Source organism: Aotus nancymaae, unplaced genomic scaffold, assembly GCF_030222135.1.
Source record: "Aotus nancymaae isolate 86718 unplaced genomic scaffold, 86718_ANA_hifiasm-v0.15.2.pri h1tg000012l, whole genome shotgun sequence".
Classification (NCBI taxonomy): Eukaryota; Metazoa; Chordata; class Mammalia; order Primates; family Aotidae; genus Aotus; species Aotus nancymaae.
This window is the reverse complement of record NW_026988423.1, coordinates 49,500,350-49,527,491: the sequence shown is the minus strand read 5'-3', so window position 1 is coordinate 49,527,491 and position 27,142 is coordinate 49,500,350. Positions and strand designations below refer to the sequence as shown.

The 27,142-nt window shown below is 50.4% G+C and overlaps 1 protein-coding gene across 6 annotated transcripts in view; it reads left to right on the top strand.

The window, feature by feature from the left end:
* Positions 1–27,142, top strand: part of CUX1 (cut like homeobox 1) — a 465,449-nt gene that overhangs the window by 339,901 nt on the left and 98,406 nt on the right. For 5 of the 6 annotated variants that reach the window (XM_064375706.1, XM_064375705.1, XM_064375703.1 and 2 more), the window contains exons 10-11: positions 12,488–12,592; positions 20,442–20,630. In XM_064375706.1, the coding sequence (XP_064231776.1) occupies positions 12,488–12,592; positions 20,442–20,630 (294 nt within the window). The remainder of the gene's footprint in view (positions 1–12,487; positions 12,593–20,441; positions 20,631–27,142) is intronic. The other variant, XM_064375707.1, reaches the window with a different exon arrangement.

Here is a 27,142-nt window from a genome sequence, read left to right as displayed (position 1 = left end):
CCGTGACAGTGTAGACATCTCGCCACAGTGTTATCCTCGGAGAATTCCTTAGTGTAGACATCTTGCCACGGTGTTATCCTAGGAGAGTTCCTTAACACCACCTTCTCATGAGTCTCAGCCACTTGCTCCAGAGAGGGCTCCCAGCTGACGGCCCCCTCTTGGCTGACACTTGGTTCTCAGAGAGGCCTCGTGGAAAGTACCCAGCGCAGTGTCTGGCACAGATGGGCACATGGTATTGGGTGGTTCTAAACACTCTGCTGCCTGGAAAATTCAGTCATCCCCAGAAACCCTTTCCTTCCTCAGGGGCCCCACAGAACAGGAAAACATTTTGCTTTCATGAGTGCTGCTGTTGCTCTGGAAAGAAAGTGGTCCCCCGGCCAGGCGCAGTGGCTCACACCTGGAATCCCAGCAATTTGGGAGGCCGAGGCGGGTGGATCACTTGGGGTCAGGAGTTTGAGACCAGCCTGGCCAACATGGTGAAACCCCGTCTTTATTAAAATACAAAAATTAACTGGGTGTGGTGACAGGCACCTGTAATCCCAGATACTCAGGAAGCTGAGGCAGGAGAATCTCTTGAACCGGGTAGATGGAGGTTGCAGTGAGCCGAGATCTAAGCCTGGGTAACAGAGCAAAAACTCTATCTCAAAAAAATACAAAATAAAATAAAAGAGCTTTGGGCTGGGCTTAGTGGCCAACGCCTGTAATTCCAGCACTTTGTCTGGAGGTCAGAAGTTTGAGACCAGCCTGGCCAACATGGTGAAACCCTGTCTCTACTAAAAGTACAAAAATTAGCCAGGTGCAGTGACGTTAAAAATTAGCCAGCTCTTTAGGAGGCTGAGGCAGGAGAATCGCTTGAACCTGGGAGGCAGAGGTTGCAGTGAGCCAATTGCGCCACTGCACTCCAGCCTGGGTGACAGAGCGAGACTCCATCTCAAAAAAAAAGAAGCGGTTACTGGAAGGAGTTACCCTTCATCACATAATCACCATTCCTATTTCTCAAGTTTCCACCCACTCCCCCGCTCCCCTCAAGGCAAGTCTGGGGCATGCCTTGCCTTTAGATGGCACTTTTGGGCAAGCTCTGGTTTGTTAAACAGGAGAGCCTTACCCTGTGAATATCAGTGCACTGTCTGGAACAGACTCTCTGTGGTCTCAGAGGCAGTCCCCAGGTACCTAAGAAGTTTGGCAAAGCGGGCTGGGCGCGGTGGCTCACGCCTGTAGTCCCAACACTTTGGGAGGCTGAGGCGGGCAGATCACAAGGTCGAGAGATCGAGACCAGCCTGGCCAACATGGCGAAACCTTGTCTCTACTAAAAAATACAAAAAGTAGCTGGGCGTGGTGACGTGCGCCTGTAGTCCCAGCTACCGGAGAAGCTCAGGCAGGAGAATCGCTTGAACCTGGGAAGCGGAGGTTGCAGTGATCGAGATTGCACCATTGCGTTCCAGTCTGGGAGACGGGCAAGACTGTGCCTCAAAAAAAAAAGTTTGGCAAAGTGGACACATTTCTCAAGGTGCAGAAGCCACTCGGTGGACCCCGGTCTTAGACACCAGACAGGATGGTAGGGAAAGGTGCTGACCACAGAATGAGGCTCGATTCAGTTCCTAACTCGGCATTTCCTGTGTGGCCTTCACGGGTCTGTTAACCTCTTAAATTTCTTGGTCATAAAAAAATCAAAAGAAAACTGAACCTTGAGGCCATTATGCCAGGGGAAATACGCCAGTCACAAGAAAAGACAAATACCGAATGGTCCCACCTGTGTGAAGTCTCTAGCGGAGCCAACTTCAGAGGGACAGAAAGCGCCACAGTGGTTGCCAGGGACGAGGGGAGGAGGGAAAGAGGAAGCCGATGTGAAGCAGATACGGGGTTTTGATTTTGCAAGATGAAAACATTCTGGAGATTAATTGCACAACCATGTATATGTCCTTGACGCTACTAAAAGGTACACTGATGGTTAAGATGGTAAATTTTAGCCTTTGTGTATTTTACCACGATTTGAAATATGTTAAAAACTTTTTAAAGAAAGGAAGGGAATTTAGTGAATGCTTCCAAGTTTGCTTTGAGGATTAGAGGTAAAATGGCAGAGTAAAAAGTAGATGGTGGCCGGGTGCGGTGGCTCACACCTGTAATCCCAACACTTGGGAGGCCGAGGCAGGAGGATCACTTGAGGTCAGGAGTTTGAGACCAGCCTGGGCAATGTAACAAGACCCCATCTCTACAAAAAATACAAAAGTTGGCTGTGTGTGGCGGTGTGCCTGTAGTCCCAGCCAAGTTCGCTTGAGTCCAGGAGGTAGAGGTTGCAGTGAGCTATGTGATTGCACCACTATACCCCAGCCTCAATGACAGAGTGAGACCCGATCTTAAAAAAAAAAGTAGATGCTTAAATAAATGTTAGTTCTGTAGCTGCTGAGGAAGCGCAGATTTGGAGGGAACTGTAAAGTCCTGCTCTCAGGAAAGGGTGACGAGGGGTAGAAGCGAGTTCTCACCAACAACTCACGGCTGCATTAATAGAAATAGAGTTTCTAGAATGAAGGAGGTGGTGATTCTGCTCATTGGCAGCAGTGAGTCCATGCCTAGGAAATTCCATTTTATTTATTTTGTTTTCCTCTTTGAGATGGAATTTCACTTTATTTTATTATTATTTTTTTTTTGAGACGGAGTTTCGCTCTCGTTACCCAGGCTGGAGTGCAATGGCGCAATCTTGGCTCACTGCAACCTCCGCCTCCTGAGTTCAGGCAATTCTCCTGCCTCAGCCTCCTGAGTAGCTGGGATTACAGGCACGCGCCACCATGCCCAGCTAATTTTTTGTATTTTTAGTAGAGACGGGGTTTCACCATGTTGACCAGGATGGTCTCGATCTCTTGACCTCGTGATCCACCTGCCTCGGCCTCCCAAAGTGCTGGGATTACAAGCGTGAGCCACCGCGCCCTGTCCAGAATTTCACTCTTGTCATCTAGGCTGGAGTACAATGGTGTGATTTCAGTACTCACTGCAACCTCTGCCTCCTGGGTTCAAGCAATTCTCCTGCCTCAGCCTCCCGAGTAGCTGGGATTATAGGCGCCTGCCACCACACCCAGCTAATTTTCATATTTTTATTAGAGACGAGTTTCACCATGTTGGTCAGGCTGGTCTCAAACTCCTGACCTGAGGTGATCTGCTTGCCTCGGCCTCCCCAAATGTTGGGATTACAGGCATGAGCCACCACGCTCGGTCAGAAATTCCATTTCAGACTAAAAGCCACACTATAAGGGAAGCACCTCCCTGGCGTGCATTCAGAGACGACTCCACGGCCAGGACATGGAAGGGCTCTAACACAGAAGGAACTAGGGGGTTTGAAGACATTCCTAATCTTGGGTAGCAGGGAAAGACGGCAGCAGCACTGGCAGCAGGAACAAGAGCGATAATTTCAGGAATCTGGATGTGAAAAGATGAGAAGGGAAAAGACTTGCAGGGGAATTGTGGGTTCTGTCCTTGTAGCTCGCAAGGGCTGACCAGAAATAAAGGCCAGGGGACAGAGCCAGGCTTTTTCTGAGAGACCCCTGCGGACCACAGCCAAGCATAGAGGCTGGCAGGAGGAAACTTTTTGTTTTTGTTTTTGAGACAGTCTCGCTCTGTCACACAGGCTGGAGTGCAGTGGCATGATCTTGGCTGACTGCAACCTCCCTCTACTGGGTTCAAGCAGTTCTCCTGCCTCAGCCCCGCTAATAACTGGGACTCCAGGCACACGCCACTACACATGGCTAATTTTCTTATTTTTAGTAGAGATGAGGTTTTGCCATGTTGCCCAGGCTGGTCTCGAACTTCTGGGCTCAAGCCATCTGCCCACCTTGGCCTCCCAAAGTGCTGGGATTACAGGCATATGCCACCAGGCCCAGCTAATTACTGTGTTTTTAGTAGAGACGGGATTTTGCTGTTGCCCAGGCTGGTCTTGGAACTCTTGAGCCCAAATGATCCGTCCACCTTGGCCTCCCAAAGTTCTGGGATTACAGGCGTGAGCCACCGCGCCCAGCCAGGAAGCTTATTCCCATTGGAGCTCCTCCTTAGTCTGGCTCTCTAGAGGTGCGGCTCCCAAGGATACCTGCTCTGGAGACAGTGAACTCCCTGTCACCAGAGCTATGCAAGCAGGTTTGGGCCAGCCCTCCCGGAGAGCATGAGATGGGGAATGAGGCACCGCGTGGATGGAAGGAGGGATTGAACAAGCAGGCTCAAAGGGTCCCTTCTGACCCTGAAGTCAAGGATTTCATGAAGCTACAGGTGGACGCATTGGCATGAGAAGCATCTAGGCAGGGAAGATGCAAGCCCTGGAATGTCGAGAGAATATTTCCAGCAGGAAAAGAAGTGGAAGGTTAAAGGAAAGCCAGAGAAGGGGATGTTGGCCTGGGCCATAACTGGGAGGAAGGCTGCCCAAAGCGGGGCTTGGTGGCGGCAGCGCTTGTAATACCAGCACTTGGAGAAGCCAAGCCAGGAGGCATCGCTTGAACCCACGAGTTTGAGACCAGCCAGGGCAACATAGTGAGACCCCCATCTCCACAAGAAATTTTTTTTTAAATAGCCAGGTATGGTGGTGCGTACCTGTGGTCCCAGCTAGCCCAGGAGTCTGAGGTGGGAGAATTTTTTAGGCCCAGGAGTTCAAAACCAAGACCAGAGTTGCAGTTCGGAGAGTGGGCTGGTAGAAGGGAACCTGGCCAGGCCCGTGGGAGGTCCAAGTGTGAAGGATTCATCCTGGGAGCGGTGAAGAATCGTGGGCAGGATTGAGACATCAGGTTTGAGTTCTAGAAGGATTGCTCTGGCTACACACTGGAGAACAGATGAGAGTGGAAAGACCAGAAGCCAGAAGAGCAGTGGGCGGCTATTGTGACAGTACAGGGAGAGATGGCACGGGCCCGAGCCGAGGCCATCCCTGCGGAGGTGAGCTGGAGGCGAGCTGGAGGCGGGCTGGGCAGGAGGAGGAGGGCGCTGAGACGGTCCCACACCGATGCAGGCGGCGAGCATCTGGACCAATGCCTTTCCCATCGGGAAACCCCCAGGAGGAGCAATTTACTAGCTCGCCGGCATGTAACATTGGTTTTCCCTAGGTTCGTAGTTAGAATGTTCTACTGAGACCTGAAGCTCTCTTTTATCGCTAAAGTACCGTGCTCCTGTTATGGAGAAATGGCACAGCAGTCGCCACCTGTCAATTACGTCCAAGCCTCATTCACTCCAGTTTGTTGAATGAACATCAGGGCACTGGCATAAATACTCACTGTCTCCCAACTGGTAACAGTCAAGGTTCAGAACTCTTCAGATGTCACGGTAAATAAGAAGCCACAGCTTTGCACGTGGAACTGTGTATGAAACCCTGTCCCGGGGCTTGCAGCAGTTCATGGCTTTTTTGGGGTAGTCTGCCCGCACTGGCCCTCTGGGGTCTCCTTTCTGAGCAGTGGTGGTCCAAGTTGCTGGTGAGCCTCAGTCTCAAGTTCCTGGGCTCAAACAATCCTCTCACCGTAGCCCACCGAAGTACTGGGATTATAGGCATGAGCCACTGTGCTCAGCTTCAAAACCAGCTTTTTCTTTTATTTATTTATTTATTTTGTCTTTGTTGAGACGGAGTCTCACTCTGCTGCCAGGCTGGAGTGCAGTGGCACGATCTCGGCTCACTGCAACCTCCGCCTCCTGGGTTCAAGCGATTCCCCTACCTCAGTCTCCCGAGTAGCTGGGATTACAGGCACGTGCCACCATGCCCAGATAATTGTTCGTATTTTAGTAAAGACGGGGTTTCACCATGTTGGCCAGGAGGGCCTTGAACTCCAGACCTCATGATTCGACTGCCTTGGCCTCCCAAAGTGTTGGGATTACAGGGGTGAGCCACCGCGCCCACTCTGAAACCAGCATTTCTTTACTGACTATAAGGCCTGCTCAGAGCTAGTACTCAAAAAGATGTACTGAATGAATATGGGCTTTAACTGGAGTGCAGTGGCACGGTCTCCTCGTCCACTGTGGGGCTAGGAGGGAGTCATTGAAGTGAGCTCCCTCCTCCTGTCCACCTGCCTGCTTTTTACGTCACAGGACTGCCCTAATGGAGGACGCTCCAGGTCGAGGTTAGGAAACCATAGTTGAACCTCCCCGAGGAGGAGGAGCCAAGTGTAGAAGAAATCCAAAGAACCCACGGAGCTTATAGCAAAGTGCGGCATGTTCTTTGGCCAAGGATTTTGTGTCTGGAGTCAAGAACCCTACATTACAATCCCCAGTGCACCGTTTCTCACCCACGTGGCCTCAGCAAATCCCCCATCTCCCAGTGCCTCCCAAACTGGGGGTTAATGATTCACGGCTCTATGAGAGTCCCCATTCGTTGAAGCCTGTATTCATTCAGCACATCTTTTTCAGCACCTGTGCCGAGCAGGCCTTGTAGGTAGTAAAGAAATGCTGGTTTCAAAGCCGGGCGTAGTGGCCGACGCCTATAATCTCAGTACTTTGGGAAGCCAAGGCAGGAGGATCATGGGAGCGCAGGAGTTTGAGACCAGCCTGGGCAACATAGCGAGACCCCGTCTCCACAAAAAGATTTTAAAATGGTGATGTGCACCTGTAGTCCCAGCTCCTTGAGAGTCCCAGCTGCTTGAGGTAGGAGGATGGCTTGAGCCCCAGGAGGTCAAGGCTGCAGTGATCCAAGATCGTGCCACTGCACGACAGCCTTGGGCAACAGAGTGAGACCCAGTCTTAAGAAAAAGATGGAGGAAAGGCTGGCTTCACACAGCTGAGTCTAGGGTCATTTCTACTGGGCCATCCACGTGCATGACAACTAGTCATTCCGTAGGTTTCCTGGGAACCTTGGTTTCTCCTTGTCATAAATTGGGCTCCCAGCCCAGACGTGTTCATGAGCGAGAGCCCCGGGCCACCCATGGTAGGCCTTTCCAGCCGGAAGAGGCAGGAACGTTGGCTCTGCTGGCTTTCCTGAAGTCATGACTCAGTCAGTGATAAGCGATGTTTACGTGGGTGCGTCGGTGTAGTTCCAGCCGCAGCCCAGCTATCCCATGAAAGCAATGCAAATCAGTATCCAGGGCGTCCCCCAGAAACACAGAGAGTGGGTCTCCATGGAGGCTCTGGCCACTGGAGCAGTGTCAGCGTGGGACACGTGGTCAGCGTCCTGTCTCCAGCCGTGGTAGATGTGCCTGACCTCCTGCAGAGGCACGAGGGCTTCCCTCTGGGCGTGGAGATGTGTTGGCTGTAATAGCATGCTGGGGGTGGGGGGTGGGGCAGCAGGGCCTCAGCCCACCATCAGCTCCCCACGCTGCTTTGTCCCTCAGGGGACTTGCTCACCTCTCATGTCCTCAAGCGTTTTAATGGCTGTGCAAGCAGAGAGCAAGAGACAAAACCGGGGGCCAAGAGGAGGGTGGAAGACCGGACCTGAAACAACCCCCATTATAAAACCAGGGACTTCAAAGGCCACCCTGTGAAAGTGTAAACTGGGGGGAAAAGGGGAGTCTGCCCTTAAAGGGGAGACAGTGACGGTGACGGTTCCAGAGGGAGAAGAAAATGAGCCTCCCAAGAGAATTCCTAAGCACAGCCACCTCTGCGCAGGTGTGGGGCGGCGTTTCACAGCGGGCTCCCAGCCCTCTCCCCACACCTCCGCCCCGCCAGGATGCACCTGGCTCAAGGCCCTGTCTTTATCCTCTGAAGCCCACCCTTCTGTGTCCTTCCCATGATACTTCACCACATTTTATGAGTCAAATTGTTCAGACTTTAAAGGCCTGGAAGTAGCTGTCTGCATCCTGTATTCACATCCCAGTCGGGGGACGGGGGCTGAGGATGGGGAGAGCCTTTGTTTGTTCGTTCGTTTTGAGATGGAGTCTTGCTTTGTCACCCGCTGCACCATCCACTTCCTGGGTTCAAGGGATTCTTGTGCCTCGGTCTCCCGAGTAGCTGGGACTCCAGGCACGCACCCCCACACCCGGCTAATTTTTGTGTTTTTAGTCGAGATGGGGTTCCACCACCTTGACCAGCCTGGTCTCAAACCCCTGACCTCAAGTGATCCGCCCACCTTGTCCTCCCAAAGTGCTGGGATTACAGGCATGAGCCACCACGCCCAGCGAAAGCAGCATTTATTTACCGTATTTCCTGGGGCTTTTCACGGGTCTTTGAGGCATGGGCAGGGGTTGGGGGGCCTGTAAAACTTCCTCTAGGATAAGGTGACATTGTGGACCCCTGGTTCTGGCTGCCTGTCCCCAAATCACCCAGTGACAAATGTGACTCCAGTGCAAGGGGCAGAACAGCCTCCCTCACCTTCCCCAAAGATGGAGGCTTCCCCCGGGTCTCACAGTGGAGACCGTCTCTGTATTTGCTTGACTCTAACAGGAAGAATTCCTGAGACACCGTGTCACTAGCTGCTGGCTACCTCCCACGTGACTGCTGAGGGGAGGCACGGTTTAACCTGCTGCCAGCTGAGAGTACAAAAGCGTCTTCCATTTTGAGATGAGGAGGATGTGAGGAGTGCCTGTGGCCACACCTGCCAGGGACCTTCATGACAGCGTACTGGACCCCGTCGCCAGGTGGCGGGCATCGGCCTGTGTGAGCCCAGTAGTCGCCAGTCCCCTTCCCGGGCGGCTGTTTTCTGAGTTATCACTGATACGGGAGCATATTGCCCCTGCGTTTCCAGCATCTACTCTGATTTCTCAGCAAAGAACAGAGAAGAGACAAGAAACAGCAAGAAAGATCTCCCGGAACAGCCACTCAGGCTCAGCAAAGGGCACACGCAAAATTAGAACGAGGACTCCCGGTGGCTCCGCCTCTGCAGGGACGCAGGAGGAGACAGGAGCCGCAGTGAACACAGGGAGGTGGAGGTCTCAGGGCAGCCTCAGCTCTTGCATCTGGGGTTCCGGATCTAGAGACACAGCTACAGCTGGTCGAACAGGTGTCTTCAGGAAGACGCCAGAGCCTCAAAACCAGTGTCACCACATGCAGCCCGGCACAGGGCCCCCTTCTTCCTGCCTCAGCTGCCAACACCGGGCTACACTTACTTCTCAGCTCCCGAAACCAGTTCACCCCAGCTGCAGGTCGGCGTCTGTTCCCTCGCTCCTTCTTTTCACTGCCGTTAGGTCTGTTTTTAGTTTGAATTCTGCTTTGTGGATGTCTCACCGCACAAACCACCTCAACACTTCGTTTTGTGGGTTTTGTATTTTGTTGGACGCCCTCAGGACAGAAATCCTGAATAACTACATGATCAGAAAGCTGTGGGAAAGAAAGGAAGTCAAGCCATAAGTGATAGAAGTCTGACCACCGTGACCGCCAACAGACAGGCCACAGAGACACTGTCCACGAACTTGGAAACTGAGTGCAAGTTCAAATGCTCCACAGAAATTACGCAATCAGGCCAGGTGCGGTTGGGAGGCTGAGGCGGGCAGATCACTTGAGATCAAGAGTTCGAGACCAGCCTGACCAACATGGCAAAACCCCGTCTCTACTAAAAATACAAAAATTAGCTGGGCGTGGTGGCACACACCTGTAGTCCCAGCTACTCAGGAAGCTGAGGTAGGAGAATCACTTGAACCCGAGAGGTGAATGTTGCAATGGGCTGAGATCACACCACTGTACTCCAGCCTGGGCAACAGAGCGAGACTCCATCTCAAAAAAAAAAAAAAATAGTTACGCAATCAGAAGTTGAAATCATCAGCTAGATCCCTTCTTCTGTGAGCTGTTGCATTGTGATGAGACAGTATCTTCTCTGAATTGCTAAATGCCCACCTGAAACCACTGTAGGCCCCTGGGGATACCTTGTAACCAGATGCCCCAGGCTTCTCCAGCTCTGGCCATCCCAGAACACTTCAGAGCCAGTGTTACAAGTCAGAGTGGTCAGGCCACCTCCTTGGCTGCCACCAGAACGGTTTCTCCACGAGGCTAAGAAATAGGTTTTCTAGCCCAAGAGACCAGGAAAAAGATCTCCAAATACATCTTATTTCAGGCAGAGTCTGGGATATTTTCTACCCAAGAGTTGAACTGACCAGCAAGGGAAAAGTAAGCCCTTCAGTGATGTGACATGATTATCAGAAACACTTGGCGTGGCTCGTCTGGAAATAAACTGGGAGAAATCTATTTTGTTGAAGAGGACGTTTTTCTGTAGTCTTAATAGTTGATTAGACTAGGCTGAGGCGGGTGGATCACTTGAGGTCAGGAGTTCGAGACCAGCCTGGCCAACATGACAAAACCCTGTCTCTACTAAAAATACAAAGATTAGCCAGGTGTGGTGGCACGCGCCTGTAGTCTCAGCTACTCAGGAGGCTGAGGTAGGAGAATCACTTGAACCCTGGAGGTCGAGTTTGCAGTGAGTCAAGATCTCGCCCCTGAACTCAAGCCTGGGCAAGTGAGGCTCTGTCTCAAAAAAAAAAAAAAAAACAGTTGATTAGTTAGCATGAACCAGAAATCACCTCTACAGTCCTGGACATACAGGTCACCTTGCCTCCTTCCTGATGGCTGGTTCTAGATTCGCTGTAGAGGAGAGCTAGTGAAAGAGGTGACTGCTTGGGCTGAGATAGGCCCAGCCAGGCACCACGTGAACTCAACTGAATGTAATTCCAAGAGCTCCTGGAGATGCAAGGCAGGCAGCCACCAGCACTACCCTGGGCTGATGGAACTGCCAATAGAAATATCTTAAACTGACCGGGTGCAGTGGCTCACGCCTGTAATCCCAGCACTTTGGGAGGCCAAGGCAGGCGGATCACCTGAGGTCAGGAGTTCGAGACCAGCCTGGCCAACATGGCGAAACTTTGTCTCTACTAAAAACACAAAAGTTACCCAGGTGTGACGGGTGCCTGTAGTCCCAGCTACTCAGGAGGCCAAGGCAGGAGAATCGCTTTAACCCAGGAGGCGGAGGCTGCAGTGAGCCGAGATAGTGCCACTGCATTCCAGCCTGGGAGACAGAGCCAGACTCTGTCTCAAAAAAAAGAAATATCCTAATTTGTCCGTATGCAGGGAAAATATTTTCAATGCTGTTGCCACAGAATTACTTAAAGCTGCCAAAGCTACCCCTCCTAGAACTAGAGTGATCACCCAGTTCTAGGGCAGGCCAGCTGCTGGTCTTTCTGAGTGCTTTCTCAGCAATTAATAGCCACACACTGCTATGCCACAAAATAACACACATGATGAGATGCTCCCTGGCCAGGCTCTCCTGTTTGAACATTTATGTAAGTCTGGGAGGAAGAAGCGGAACTTTCATCTCAGTCCATGTGTCCCACATCATTCACCACCGGCTCCCACCTATCTTAGAGCTGCGACTCAAGGCTGGGTGCGGTGGCTCATGCCTGTAATCCTAGCACTTTGGGAGGCCAAGGCAGGCGGATCCCGAGGTCAAGAGATCGAGATCAGCCTGGCCAACATGGTGAAACCCGTCTCTACTAAAAATACAAAAATTAGCAGGGCATGGTGGCACACGCCTGTAGTCCCAGTTATTTGGGAGGCTGAGGCAGGAGAATTACTTGAACCTGGGAGGTGGAGGTTGCAGTGAGCCGAGATAGCGCTACTGCACTCCAGCCTGGTGACAGAGCAAGACTCTGTATCAAAAAAAAAAACAAAAAAAAAACTATGTCTCAATCCTAAGTATTAAACCAGCACAAGGCCATTCACAAATAACGTCTGCCTGAGTTCTGTGTGTCCCAGGAACTTCCGTGGCTAGGGATGGGGTTCCCATTTTACAGATCGGTAGGCGGCAGCTCGGCGAGCTTGGGTAACTTGCCATGGTTTATCTTTTCCCAGATGCCCTGTCGGTGATGGGTACTGGAGTGACCTATCTCGTCATCCAGCGGGAAATCCCCATTCGCTTTCTGGGGACGGTGGTTTCCTTGTTCGGGAATTGCAGGCAAATGATGGGAAAGTCCACTCATTTGTCCCACAGCCCCCAGCAATGGTCTGTGCCATCCTACGGCCTCGGACTGGCCTGGTTGGCTGAAAATGCCAGGATCAGCATTCAGAACACTTTGCCCAGTGAAGGGTTAAATATGTTGAAATAAGCCTGGCCCGTACAGAAGCAGTGGCATTTACATCCTGTACGTTTATGGAAATCCTCGCTGAAGAAAAACAACCACAACATTGTTTGTGTGTGTTTTTAGGAAGAGAATGGCGAAAGCGTCTTTAATTCACTGTTTACCCGTGAGAATTACTCCCAGGAGTAATCCCGCAATAAAATCTTCTTGGTCTATGAGAATAGAAAGAAATTGAATCAAAAGACTCGATTTTCACTTGTATTTATTCAGTCTGGGAAATTCAGTGGGCCGGAGTATTAGTATCAGCAGGGGATTCCTTTGCTCCTAGCGTTAAATTACTGTCATAATCGCTCAATTATTTCTTCCTTGTACTGTTTAAAATAAAAATCCATCACATTCTGTGTTTTTTTTCCCTAGCATTTATTAGGTTGAGTGTTTAGGAAAATCAATTATAGTCAGTCAGGCATGAATTGATGAATGTTCTTGTAATAATTGTCAGTTGTTAAACTGAATGTGCTTTCTCTTTCACCCCTTTTCATTTCCTTCAGAGGGCAGAGGTGGCTCAGAGAGAGGCGGAGACCTTAAGGGAACAGCTCTCATCGGCCAATCACTCCCTCCAGCTGGCCTCACAGATCCAGAAGGCACCAGACGTGGTGGGTAGCCCTGGCCCCGTGGGAGACTGTCCCCGCCTGGCCTCTGCACCTTCGAGTTACTGCCACTTGCTCCTTTTCATTTTAGCGTCTCTTTTTGGGAATCACGTTTTAACCAGTACTGCTTTCTTGCTGGGGTTTGCTTCACCAACTGGGGGCTGGAGCTTGTTAAAGTCGAAGGAAGAGCTTTGCTGACTGTGCGTGGATGGGCTGAGGCCAGCGTGGCGTCCACCCAGGCCCGAGGTGGAGCCCGCGCAGACACAGTCACAGACAGTCACGATGCCCCGGCCACGCCTGAGAGGTGATTGCTCGCGCGCGGGTGGAGATCTGAACCCAGAGCCTCTCCAGAATGACACGGGGAAATCGAGGGTTTCTTCTCCTCCTGGCTGTGCCATCCCAAGATGAGGAACAGTTCAGGATGAGCTGGGGAGGGGGTGGGGAGCGGCAGAGAGGTAATAAAGAAGCATTCTGCACCGACGATAGAGCAGGAAAAGTGGGTATCTCACCACTTTTTTGCAGCTTGATTTCTCTGAAATTAACACAAATGACTCTTAGCCCAAACATTCCCAGCTTGATCAAGGTGGCTTTGAACTACTGTTTCCAGACTCTCCTTCAGTGCTGTGTATGGACAGGGAACAGTGTAGGAGCTAAGACTTTGGGTGTTGGAGCCTTACCCGCTGGTGTGGACCCCAGCTCTGTAGTCTGGTGATGAGGACAAGGAGCTTAACATCCCTGAGTCTCAGTTTCTCCACCTGTAAACTAGGGGGTTGACCAAGAAGTTATTACGAGCAAATAATTTAGAGCAAGGCTGGACACGTAATAAGATTAACTAAACCTTAGCAGTAATTCTAGTTGTAATTGGCACCATTATCTCTGATCCCCCAGTTTTAAGTTTCATGTTTTTCTTTTTCTGTCTTTTTTTTTTTTTTAAGACAAGGTCTCTATTGCCCAGGCTGGAATGCAGTGGTGCAGTCTAGGCTCACCGCAGCCTCCACCCAGGCTCAAGCGATCCTCCCACCTCAACCTCCCAAGTAGCTGGGACTGCGGGCACACACCATCACACCCAGCTGTTTTGGGTATTTTTTGTAGAGACAAGGTTTTGCCATGTTGCCCAGGCTGGTCTCAAACTCCTGCACTTAAGTGATCCTCCTGCCTCGGCCTCCCAAAGTGCTGGGATTACAGGCGCGAGCCACCGCACCTAGCCTGATCCCACAATTCCTAGCACGCAATTTGATCACTAGTTCACTTACAAACCTCAGTTTTCCCGTGTGTAAAATAAGGATGAAGTGATCATAAGGCCCCTGTAAGGGAGCCCCTCATCCTAAGGCTACAATGAGTACATACGAGTTGTAGGAGTCCTTTTTTGGAACAGTGACTCTGTTGAGCCCTTGCTGTATGCCAGGGCTTGTAATAGACACGAGGAGTGAGATCAGGCTGGTTGCAGAGAGTACAGTCTCGTCAGAAGAACTCGCTCTTGTAATAAATTCATCTGTCATTTTGACAGTCATTATTTTCACCCAATCCATGAAACAGGGTACTGTTATTTCTTTTTTTTTTTCTGAGACAGAGTCTTGCTCTGTCGCCAGGCTGGAGCACAGTGGTGCAGTCTCAGCTCACTGCAGCCTCCGCCTCCAGGTTCAAGCGATCCTTCCACCTCAGCCTCCCGAGTAGCTGGAACTACAGGTGCATGCCACCATGCTCAGCTAATTTTTGTATTTTTAGTAGAGATGGGGTTTCACCATGTTGGCCGGGATGGTCTCGATCTCTTGACCTCATGATCCGCCTGCCTTGGCCTCCCAAAGTGCTGGGATTGTAGGCGTGAGCCACTATGCCCGGCCAGGGTACTGTTATTTCTGTCTTTCTTTTTTTTTTTCTTCAAGACAAAGTCTTGCTCTGTCACTCAGGCTGGAGTGCAGTGGCACAATCTCAGCTCACTACAACCTCCACCTCCCAGATTCAAGTGATTCTCGTGCCTGAGCCTCCCAAGTAGCTGGAGTTACAGGTGCATACCACCACACCTGGATAATTTTTGTATTATTTGCAGAGGTGGGGTTTTGCCATGTTGCCCAGGCTGGTCTTGAACCCCTGTCCTCAGGTGATCCTCCCACCTTGGCCTCCCAAAGTGCTGGGACGGCAGGCATGAGCTACTACAGGGTCTCACTCTGTCACCCAGGCTGGAGTGCAGTGGAGTGATCATGGCTCGCTGCAGCCTTGACCTTCTGGGCTCAAGTGATCCTCCCGTCTCAGCATCCCAAAGTGCTGGGATTACAGGCATGAGCCATCATTCCCGGCCCTATTTCTTTAAATAGATGAAGAAACAAAAGCTCGGTGAATGTAAACACCTCTTCCCAAAGTACAATCTAGTGGCTGAGCTAAGACCCGAGCTGGGCCTTCTGACACTCCAGACGGGGCTTTTAAACTATTCCCTAGCAGTGAATCTAGATCAGGGTATTAAGAGTCCCTTCTGAGAATGGATTTTTTTAGCTTTCTTTTTAAAACTAACATTAAATAAAACATTTGTTGCCAGGCGGGCACAGTGGCTCACGCCTGTAATTCCAGCCTTTTGGGAGGCTGAAGCAGGAGGATTGAGGCCAGGAGTTTGAGACCAGCCAGGGCAAAATATCAAGACCCCATCTCTACAAAAAATTTAAAATTAGCCAGGCATGGTGACATGTGCCTGCAGTCCCAGCTACTCAGGAGGCCGAGGCAGGAGGATTGCTTGAACCCAAGAAGCAAGGCTGGGTGTGGTGGCACATGTCTGTAATCCTTGTACTTTGGGAGGCCAAAGTGGGCAGATCACCTGAGGTCAGGAGTTCGAGACCAATCTGGCCAACATTGTGAAACCCTGTCTCTACTAAAACTAGAAAAATTAGCTGGGTGTGGTGGCATGCACCTATAATCCCAGCTACTCAGGAGGCTGAAGCAGGAGAATCGCTTGAACCCAGGAGGCAGAGGTTGCAGTGAGCCCAGATCATACCACTGTACTCCAACCTGGGAGACAGAGCGGGACTCCATCTCAAAAAAAAAATATATATATATATATATATATATATGATTGAAGTGTTTCCAGATGTAGAGAAAAGATTTCCATTGAACAGGCCATCCTGTCCTTCGTACTTCATGGACTCTGGGACTTAATTTTAACTGAAATGTCCCCTTGGCTCTGTTACCATTCCTTCCTCGAAGTTTAGACAAACTGTATACAGCACCATGATGGCTGCGGTGGGAGGCAGCCCTGGGGTCCCGCTTGGTACTGCAAAGGAAGCCGTCCATTCTGATGTGTCTACATGGGGCCCCCAAGCTCAGTGTTTTGGTTGAAAAGAATTCTGGCACCATCCTGGACTGCAGCAACCAAAACATTTCAGAAGGAAATGAATGTTTTTGCAGGTAGAGTCGGTGTGGATCCTAGGGGCGCTTCAACACTTCATCATCGGTTAAGTGCCTTGTTTACATGGCACCGGTTCAGTCTCCCCAGAGCAGCCCCGCGGGGCTTCCCGCGGGCACATGTTCCCACGTAGCCAGTGGGTTCCCGCTGCAGCCAGTTGGGGAGCAAACCTAGGTAACTGGGCCAGCGGAAAGATGGTCTGTTGCGCTTGGCTGGCAGAACGCAGTAGAGAAACAGTGGAGTCTGCAGATCTAGCAAAGGCCAAGACCCACCCACTGGGTATCCCAGTAGAATCCCCGATTCTAGAAGGTGAGCGGTCACCGAGTAAGCAGCTGCCCCGAGTTTGTGGCCATGCCATGTTTTGCATAGTTCTTTTTTATTTCTTGATTGTTTGAACCCAAGAGGCAGAGGCTACAATGAGCTGTGACTGTGCCACTGTGCTCCAACCTGGGTAACAGAGAGAACCCCTGTTTCCAAAAAAGTAAATATGAGGCTGTGGGTGGTGACACATGCCTGTAATCCCAGCACTTTGGGAGGCCAAGGCGGGCAGATCACAAGGTCAGGAGTTCAAGACCAGTCTGGCCAACGTGGCAAAACACCATCTCTACTAAAACTATAAAAATTTGCTTTTGCCGGGTGTGGTGGTGTGTGCCTATAATCCCAACTACTCAGGAGGGTGAAGCAGGAGAATCACTTGAACCTGGGTTGCAGAGGTTGCAGTGAGCCCAGGTGACGCCACTGCACTCCAGCCTCGGTGACAGAGCGAGACTCCATCTCAAAAAACAAAAACAAAAAAAAACAGATAAAGGCAGGGCGATCATGTCTGTGTCATTTCCAAGGTTTTACTGCTTTGGGGTTCATTATCACCTTGTTTAGTTCATGCAAGACAGAGATGATTTTTGCTATTTTATGAAGGAGGAATTTGTGACTTTAGTTCCTGGGAGTTGGCCAGTGTGGCCAAGCTCTTGTGGCCACACCCAATTGGACCCAGCAGTTGAACCGACGATCACACGCTCCCCAGACCCCACTCTGTGTCCAGGGACAGCACTGAAATCCACACCTTTAACCTGTGTCATTAGAAGCACCTGTCCTAGACACATTCACTTCCACTTGCCCCTCATAAAGCGCACATCCCCTTGGCTGGTTTTATTGACGTTTTCCTAAAGGCCCTCTAAACCAAGTCTGTGGCCATCACCCCTCAGGAGTGGAAGATTAAGATAAGCATGGTTCAATCTGTGCCCAGACTGACCTCCCTGCATGTCACTTCTGTGTGTCCCCTCCTTGCGCCAGAGCCTGCAGGGACTCCCCAGGGCTGCCACCACACGTCCAGGTGCCTCTGGCCACCCCTAGCGGCTATCACTCCTCCAGCCCTGCTCCCGACTCCTGTGTCTCTGCACCTGCCTGTATGTCCCCTGCCCTTCCCCAGCACCCACCCTGAGATGGAACCCTCTTCCTTCCTTCCGAGGCCTTCCCAAGGCCCACCCCTCGTAGCTCAGCCCCACGTGCCTCTGTCCTGGTCCTCCTACCCTGGAGGGCACATCCCAGGGTTCCTGACGTTGGCCCTGCCTGGCGTTATCCAGAGCGGTGCTTTCCAAACTCCTTATGATGGACAGTTTTGTTTTGTTTTTTAAATTTCCAGTCTGTGGCAGACTGATCGTTTTATATAAAAGACATTTAAAATGTCACCGAAATGCCGAATCGCTATAAAAGTTTCTAAACACTTATTCTCGATTTCCGTAATTGCCTGACTGTGCACTGGCAACAGTTTGCAAATTGGCAACGATCCATGCAGCTCACGCTGCACCGAACGGACCTGGATGGCCTGTGCTTGGGAAATAAGCCGCAGGAGATGCTCGCTCACGGCCCCCCAGGGCCACACGCACAGCTGTCACAGGTCAGGAGAGCTGAGCCACCTATTTTGCAACCTCATACAAATCAGAGAAGCAGGAAGGAGTCCCATCTTTGCACACAAAACTTTGCAGACTTAAATGGTAAAGGCTTTCATTTTCCCCAGGGGAGATATGAAACATTATTTCCCGGAGGGACTGGCTGTCCCCAAATTTGAAAACCCATGACAAGCACACAGAGCATGGAATGGCCCAGCTGCACCTGCTAGCCGGGGCCACAGTGCCACCATTTCCCCACAATACAGGCAAGATCAGGATGTGCAACTGAGCACTTCAGAGGGGCGACAGCGGCAAGGACAGTGGCTTTCTGTGTTACAGCGTGGGCTGCCCTGGGATTCTGCTGTCACAGACACCATGCACCTCTGCCCTCTCCACCCCCATCTCCATCTATCATGCCCAGAATTGCATCTGCCCTGCAGAAAATATTTCAGAATATTTCAGGAATCATTATTCCTTTTTTTTTTCTGCTTTGACATAGATTCTTGCTGTCACCTAGGCTGGAGTTCAGTGGTGTAATCGTGGCTCACTGCAGCCCCGACCTCCCCAAGCTCAAGTGATCCTCTGGCCTCAGCCTCCTGAGTAGCTGGGACTACAGGCACACACCACCATGCCTGGCTAATTTTTGTATTTTTTGTAGAGGTGGAGTTTCACCATATTGCCCAAGCTGGTCTCGAACTCCTGAGCTCAGGTGATCCACCCACCTCTGCCTCCCAAAGTGCTTGGATTATAGAAGTGAGCCATTGCACCTGGCCCCATAATTACTTTTAAAGCTTGAAAAAAGTACTACTTGAGTCATTGAGAGGTAGAATTACAGATTTGACTTTTTCTTTTTTTTTTTTTGAGACAGAGTCTTACTCCGTCACCAGGCACCAGGCTGGAGTGCAGTGGCGCGACCTCAGCTCACTGCAACCTCCACCTCCCAGGTTCAAGCAATTCTCCTGCCTCAGCCTCCTGAGTAGCTGGGACTACAGGCGCACACCACCACGCCCAGCTAATTTTTTTGTATTTTTAGTAGAGACAGGGTTTCATCATGTTGGCCAGGATGATCTCGATCTCTTGACCTCGTGATCCACCCGCCTCGGCCTCCCAAAGTGCTGGGATTACAGGTGTGAGCCACCGCGCCCGGCCTTCTTTTTCAAATACCTTACCTTTTTTCTATTTTGCATATTTTCCACAATGAGCATTTGGTGAGGTTAAGGGTGGGCAGTCAGTTTTTTAAAAAATCAATTATCCTAAGAGTTCTTCAACAAAAGAACACCAAGTACACATCTTCCACATCTTTTACTTTTTGTTACTAAGTAAAATGCTGGCTGGGCACAGTGGCTCACGCCTATAAATCCCAGCATTTTGGGAGGCCAAGGCAGGCAGATCAGTTGAGGCCAGGAGTTTGAGACCAGCCTGGTCAATCCTAAAAATACAAAAATGAGCCAGGTGTGGTGACACCCGCCTGTAATTCCAGCTATTCAGGAAGCTGAGGCAGGAGAATTGCTTGAACCTGGGAGATAGAGGATGCAGTAAGCTGAGATCACACCACTGCACTCCAGCCTGGGCGACAGGAACCAAGACTCTGTCTCAAAAAAAAAGAAAATGCTGATACAGAGTAATAGTTTGTCAAACAATATCTCAGCTTCTGGGTAATTTAACAGTGAATGCCAAGGACCTTGAATCCCACCTTTCGGTGGAAAATCTCGGTGGTTTGGGAGTTTTCGAGGGAGGCTCCCTCCTCCGAGCCACCCACTCTCCATTCCCCTGCCTGGAACACTCTTCCCTCTTCCCCAGCACCCAGCAGCCCCTCCCCACCTCCCCCAGGTCTCAGCTCACACGTCACCATCTCAGTGAGTCTTTTCCTGGCCATCTTATTAAACCCCCGGCCTCTCTCAACTCTGACTCTGTGGCCTCTGTTTTACGTCTCCTTTGTCTGTGGTCACCCTGCGCACTTTTCACTACTACTGTTTTCTGCGTCTCGCTCACCCTGCCCCATCCCTGATGGATTGTAAGCCCTGGGAAGATGGACTTTTCTCCATTTTTTTTTTTTTTTTTTTTTTTTGACAGAATCTCACTCTGTTGCCCAGGCTGCAGTGGTGCGATCTCGGCTCACTGCAACCTCCACCTCTTGGGTTCAAGCAATTCTCCTGACTCAGCCTCCCGAGTAGCTGGGATTACAGGCATGCATTACCACGTGCCTGTAATTAGCCCAGCTAATTTTTTGCATTTTAATAGAGATGGGGTTTCGCCATGTTGTCCAGGCTGGTCTTGAACTCCTGACGTCAGGTGATCCACCCGCCTTGGCTTCCCAAAGTGCTGGGATTACAGGTGTGTAATCCTGGACTTTTGTCCTTTGATTCACTGCTATGTACTTTGTACATGGTGGGCACTCAGTACATATGTGTCCAGTGAATGAATCCAGGTGGCAGCTAACCACGGGGAGAGGAAGGTGGCACAGGGGAAGTCCAAGCAAAGGCAAGAAGCGGCGTCCTGCCGTCACCATCCACACCCTGACGTCTGTGCAGCTTCTGCCTTATGGCCAGTGCAGTTTTGTCATCTCATTTCTCCTCCCCAGGAGCAGGCCATAGAGGTGCTGACCCGCTCCAGCCTAGAAGTTGAGTTGGCCGCCAAGGAGCGGGAGATCGCACAGCTGGTGGAGGATGTGCAGAGACTCCAGGCCGGCCTCACCAAGCTGCGGGAGAACTCGGCCAGCCAGATCTCGCAGCTCGAGCAGCAACTGAGCTCCAAGAACAGCACGCTAAAAGTAAGGGTGCCTCGGGGCTGGGGGTGGCCTGAGGGAGCAGGACGGGTGGCTGGACACGCACACGCACACGCATACATCCACTGCCTTCCTGGACTTGATAGCAAGTGTGGCGACCTTGAACCTCTGTAAAGTAGCTCCAAGCAGAGTCCTGGAGTCCACGGCAGGGAGACTGGATGTTGAACCCTGCCATCAGCCCTGGTGTAGACCGAATTTCCCTCTTTTTTTTTTTTTGAGACGGAGTCCCACTCTGTCACCCGGGCTGGAGTGCAGTGGTACGACTCCGCTCACTGCAGCCTCCGCTTCCCAGATTCAAGCGATTCTCCTGCCTCAGTCTGCCACATAGCTGGAATCACAGGCGTGCACCACCACACCTGGTTAATTTTTTGTTTGTTTGTTTGTTTTGAGATGGACTTTTACTCTTGTCGCCCAAGCTGGAGTGCAGTGGGTGCGATCTTGGCTCACAGCAACCTCCATCCACCTCCCGGGTTCAAGCGATTCTCCTGCCTCAGCCTCCCAAGTAGCTGAGACTACAGGCATGGGCCACCACGCCCAGCTAGTATTTGTATTTTTAGTAGAGATGGGGTTTCACCACATTGGTCAGACTAGTCTTGAACTCCTCACCTCAGGTGATCCGCCCACCTCAGCCTCCCAAAGTGCTGGGATTGCAGGCGTGAGCCACCGCCCCCGGCCTTGTATTTTTAGTGATGATGGGATTTCACCATGTTGCCCAGGCTGGTCTTAAACTCTTGGCTTCAAATGATCCACTCACCTTAGTCTCCCAAATTGCTGGATTACAGGCGCGAGCCACTGCACCCGGCCAGCATTTCCCTCTTGACGGGCCATGCCTGTGTGAAGCACACGTGTCTCCTGGCACTCAGTGGAAAGTCCCATCTGGTAGAGTCTGTCCAATGTACTGCATCACCACCTGAGATCTCCCAAGACTGGGAATCTGGTCTTCAGCCTGGAAATTCTGTGGACTTTCTTACGTGAGGTTCAGAGTGTTTGTTAAAGGTCATCTACACAGATAGTCCTTTTACCCAATATTTGTTTCGGCTTTTGTTTTGGATTTTTTCTGAGACAGGGCCTCACTCTGTCACCCAAACTGGAGTGCAGTGGTGCGATCTCTACTCACTGCAACCTCCACCTCCCAGGCTCAAGCAATCCTCTCACCTCAGCCTTCTGAGTAGCTGGGACTACAGGCACATACCATCACGCCCGACTCATTTTTGGTTTTTTGGTAGAGACAGGATTTCACCATGATGCCCAAGCTGGTCTCGAACTGCTGACCTCAAGTGACCCGCCTGCCTCAGCCTCCCCAAGTGCTGGGATGACAGGCATGAGTCGCTGCGCCCGACTCTTTAATTGGGCTTTGCAGGGCATCCCGGCTTGCTGAGTATACCCCCGCAGGAGGACCTGGTATGCTAGCGCTCCAGCGGTGCGTAAGCCAAATGAAACCCCAGAGGTCCATGAAAGTCACATCTGACCTTCTAAGGCAACAAGCACGTTTTCCCTCAGTGGCCCCAAACCCAGTGCCACTTCAGTCCAGGGAGCCAGACACTCAGGCTCCCTCCCACCAGGTACTCTTGAGCTTCTCCATAAATCTGTCTCCCAGACTCAGAACCCAGAACCTTTTCCACATATTAAAAAGTAATGATTTTACTTTAGGTATTTACAATCTGTTGAAGCAAATGTAATTTGAAGAGGGTCCTGGGACCCTCAATTCACAGGCTTCACAGCCAGGGGAGACTCTCGGAGTTCTGTCTTGACACCGTAGAAGGCAGGACCTTTAGGGCAAGGCTTCAGCCCCAGGCTGGGGGTTCCCCGCTCTGCCCGAGGGCAGCCCTTTCAGGTCCATTCCTTCCCCAACCCAGTCCCTCTGTGTTGAGTGGGTGAGTGAATGACTGACTGACTGTAAGGTATATACATTGTATGAATAAAGTGCATCAGAGTTCATTGTGAAAATTTAAAGAAAACTTTTTCTGGTATGAAGTAGTCCTAGAATGTAGTCAGGTCCATTTCGAGTTTTTCTTTCTTTGTTTTTGAGACAGATTTTTGCTCTTGTCGCTCAAACTGGAGTGCAGTGGCGTAGTCTCAGCTTGCTACAACCTCTGCCTCCCGGGTTGCAACCATCCTTTCATCTCAGCCTCCTGAGTAGCTGGAACTACAGGCACATTCCACCATGCCAGGCTAATTTTTGTATTTTTGATAGAGACACGATTTCACCATGTTGCCCAAGCCGATCTGAACTTCTAATCTCAAGTGATCTGCCCGCCTCAGCCTCCCAAAGCGCTGGGATTACAGGCATGAGCCGCCGCACCCCACTCTGAGTTTTGCTGGGCATCCCAGCTTTCTGAGGACACCCCCGCAGGAGGACCTGGTGCACTAGAACTCCAGCACTTATAGTGCTCAAGCCAAGTAAAACCCCAGGTCCGTGGAAGTCACATCCGACCTTCTAAGCTAAGAAACATTCTCTTTCCAGCAAATCTATTGCTGATGCTGATGGCTCATACAACCCTCCCTCACTCCTGCCTTCTGCCTCTTTGGGGTGAATTTCACCCACTCAGTGAGAAACTGCCCAGAGCTGGGTCCCTCTGAGGAGACAGTCCTTCTGACTGTGGGGAAATGGTTGGAATCTGGTTCCATCTGTCCTCATCCAGGTCATGTATTTATTTATTTTTGAGACGGAGTCTCTGTCTCTTAGACTGGAGTGCAGTGGTACGATCTCAGCTCACCGCAACCTCCACCTCCTGGGTTCAAGTGATTGTCCTGCCTCAGCCTCCCGAGTAGCTAGGATTACAGGCATGCACCACCATGCCCAGCTAATTTTGTATTTTTAGGAAAGACGGGGTTTCTCCATGTTGGTCAGGCTGGTCTCGAACTCCCGACCTCAGGTGATCCACCCGCCTTCGCCTCCCAAAGTGCTGGGATTACTGGCATGAGCCACTGCAAGCCGGGTCATTTATTTCGTCGCCACCATTTCTTCCTCTCTCATCAGCTTGCCCAGTGAGTACCAGGATTCGGTTTTTATTTCTAGATTTAATCTCATTTTCTCATGTTACAGCAATTTCTGACCCCAGCAACGGCATCGTTATGAGATAATTTCCCTTTCTCTCCATTGTCGAGTTAAAGGGCGTGACTCAGATACACGCTGGCTACAAGAGAGCAAGGCTATAGACCTCACATTTTTTATTATAGAATAATTTCTTCCAAATCAGTTAAGATTTCAATGTTTGCCTTCACAAAAAAAGGAAGCGCGGTTTTGCAAATTAATGTTCGTTATCCGTATCTTGGGGGAATTGTTTAATACTGTGCAGTTAATGAAACAATTCAGCAATACTTCTTCCAAAATCGTTGCTACCTTATCTTCATCTGATCTAATAATCAAAACATATCCTCTAGTAACAAGACTTCTGATTTTAATTATCTTAACTCCTGGTTGCCAGGAGTGCAGATTTCGCTGATATCAAATCCACATGCAGAAAGCATTTGACTTCCCCAAACCAGGGTTTCCTCTTACCCCAAAGGAATAAGGTTAATTGGATGAGATACTTTCTGAGGGCTTTTTCTTTTTCCTAATCTATAGTCTCAAGTGTAACCTAAAGGAATACAGTTACTGGGAAAATATTTTTATGAATGAGATTTGGCAAATTGGTGACCTGATGCTCTCGCCGTGGGGAACCCCGACCCCGCAGTCCTGGCTACTCAAAGGATTCACCTTCACTTACCATGGGGATGCTCTCTTTCTTTCTCCTTGTCCTCCTCCCCTCTTTCCTCTTACGGGGGACCCTGGGACGCACAATGGGACCTTGAATTAGGTTGCTGTTTGGGAGAGGAGGCGCCAAGCTCCCAGCTCTGGGCTGAGCTGTTTGGAGTTGTGGATGGTTTTACCCTGAACACTTGGCCGTGGGTCCTTGATCTTTGAGACATGTGCCAGGGTGTTTGGTGGCAGTCCACTTGGGGAGAGGGCATTTCCCATAAGCGGAAGGCTTATCGGGCAGAATCTTTTTGTCTTGAGTCCATTGAATTCTTTCCACCCGCACTTCCCAATGATGCGCTCTGTAGTTGGATATACTGGGGGACTGACGAACTGGTTTTCTTTCTCTAACCCATTGAAATCCTCCATCTTTCTGCCACCGAGATGTCTTCTCTTCCCTCGGATTTGATTTGTCATTTCACAAGGATACCAGGTAGCTGCAGGTCTTCCAGCCTGTCCTTTCTAGGGCTCTGCTTTTTCAAGCAAATACGGTATAATAATACGATGGAAAAGACACACGGAGCCCCCACGGCTCCAGGAGCCTAGCTGGTTCTCCCCACCTGGGTCCTGAAGTGCCAGAAGAATTATCTATCAGAAGTTCTTAAAAGTCTGGCTAAGATTTAAACAATAACGAACCTTAATCTACAATGCGCACTATTTTAACATTAGCAAATTGGGTGTCAATCCATAGATTGTCAGTTATATAGATACGTCTGTCTGCTGATAGCACCCCGCTATCCACATGTGTCAGGGACATCCTCGAACCTTTAATTAGGCATGGAAACAGCCTCAGAAGTGGGCGATGTTCCTCCTGCCTAATCTGACAAGTGCTTAAACACAGGGCCACTTGTAAAAGAGAACTCAGTTTTTGCAATTAATAAAATAACCCAACCGCCGTGACAAGGCTGCTTTTTGATAAATCTCTATTCTGTGGTCTTCTGCTGGAACGCTTTAATACAGAGGCAGTATAATTAGCCAGTCAACTGCACTATACTCGCTACAGCATAGAAAATAATGCTACCAATAGCATCTATTTGAAATGGGTATTTGTAAGAAAGGCTAAAAGAACCCCAATCTCCCAGAAGGAGAAATTAGATTTTTCTAAAGATGCTTTAAAGATCAGTGCTTCCCAGCTAGGTGCGGTAGCTCACACCTATAATCCCAACACTTTGGGAGGCCGAGGCAGGCAGATCATGAGGTCGGGAGTTTGAGACCAGCCTAGCCAAGATGGTGAAAACCCATCTCTACTAATACAAAAATTAGCCCAGCATGGTGGCGTGTGCCTGTAGTCTCAGCTGTTCGGAAGGCTGAGGCAGGAGAATCGCTTAAACCCGGGAGGTGGAGGTTGCAGTGAGCCGAGATTGTGCCACTGCACTCCAACCTGGGCAACAGAGCGAGACTCTATCTCAAAAAAAAAAAAAAAAAGATCAGTACTTCCCACTGGGTAGGTGGGCACATACATTAGAGTCACCTAGGGGTCTTTTTTCCCAACTGCTCACGTTTCTCCACCCCTCACTCCACCTTCTGAGGTTCTGATGGGTCCCACGGAGACACTATGGGATGATGCTGTGTCCCTCCGGGCACTGACATGGTATAAAAGAGGTGATATAAAACCCTTTATCTCCCGACACCCTCTGGCCTTGGGGGTCTCTCTTTTCATCTTGCAGTCTCAGATGGGAAGATCACTGGAGCCCAGGAGTTCCAGACCAACCTGGCCAATGTAGTGAGATCCCGTCTCTCTTTCTCACTCTCTCTCTCTTTTTTTTTTGAGACATAGTCTTGCTCTGTCTCCCAGGCTGGAGTGCAGTGGAGGGATCTCAGCTCACCACAACCTCTGCCTTCTGGGTTCAAGTGATTCTCCTGCCTCAGCCTCCTGAGTAGCTGGGATTACAGGTCCCCACCACCACGCCCAGCGAATTTTTATATCTTTTGTAGAGATGGGGTCTCAATATGTTGCCCTGGCTAGTGTCAAACTCCTGGGCTCAAGTGATCCTCCCACCTCAGTCCCCCATAGCGCTGGGGTTGCAGGCGTAAACCACCATACCCTGCAGTAGATAGACATCATCTATAGATTGGACACTTAATTTGCTAATGCCAAAATAGTTGGCATTGTAGATTAAAGTTCATTATCATTTAAATCTTAGCCAGGCTTTTAAGAACTTTAAATAGATAATTCTTCTGGCACTTCCGGACCCAGCTGGGGAGCATCAGTGAGGTTCCTGGAGCCGTGTGGGCTCCGTGTATCTTTTCCATTGTATTATTACAACAGACATGTTTGATTGGCATTTGATGATGCTACATCTCACCACTGTCCTTTGAAAACCCATTTTCTGTCTGAATCTCCCCTTTCTTCAGATGAGGAATGCAATGCCCAAACAGGCTAAGGTCATCCAAGGTCATAGTCAACGTGGGGCGGGAACAGGTTGGCAGCCAGGTCTCTGACACTTGGCCTTTTCTCACCTCTCTGTGTAAAGCCCACGCATGTTCCTTAGATGAGTGCATTTTGTTTTATTTTAAAAGACAGGATCTTGCTCTGTTGCCCCAGGATGGAGTGCAGTGGTGTGATAATAACTTACTGCAGCCTCGACCTCCAGGGCTCAAGGCATCCTCCCACTTTATCCTCCCGAGTAGTTGGGACTACAGGTGTGCACCACCACACCCAGCTGATTTTTAAATTTTTGTAGACATGGGGTCTTTCTGTATTGCCCCTGTTCGTCTTGAACTCCTAGGCTCAAGCAAGCCTCCTGCCTTGGCCTCC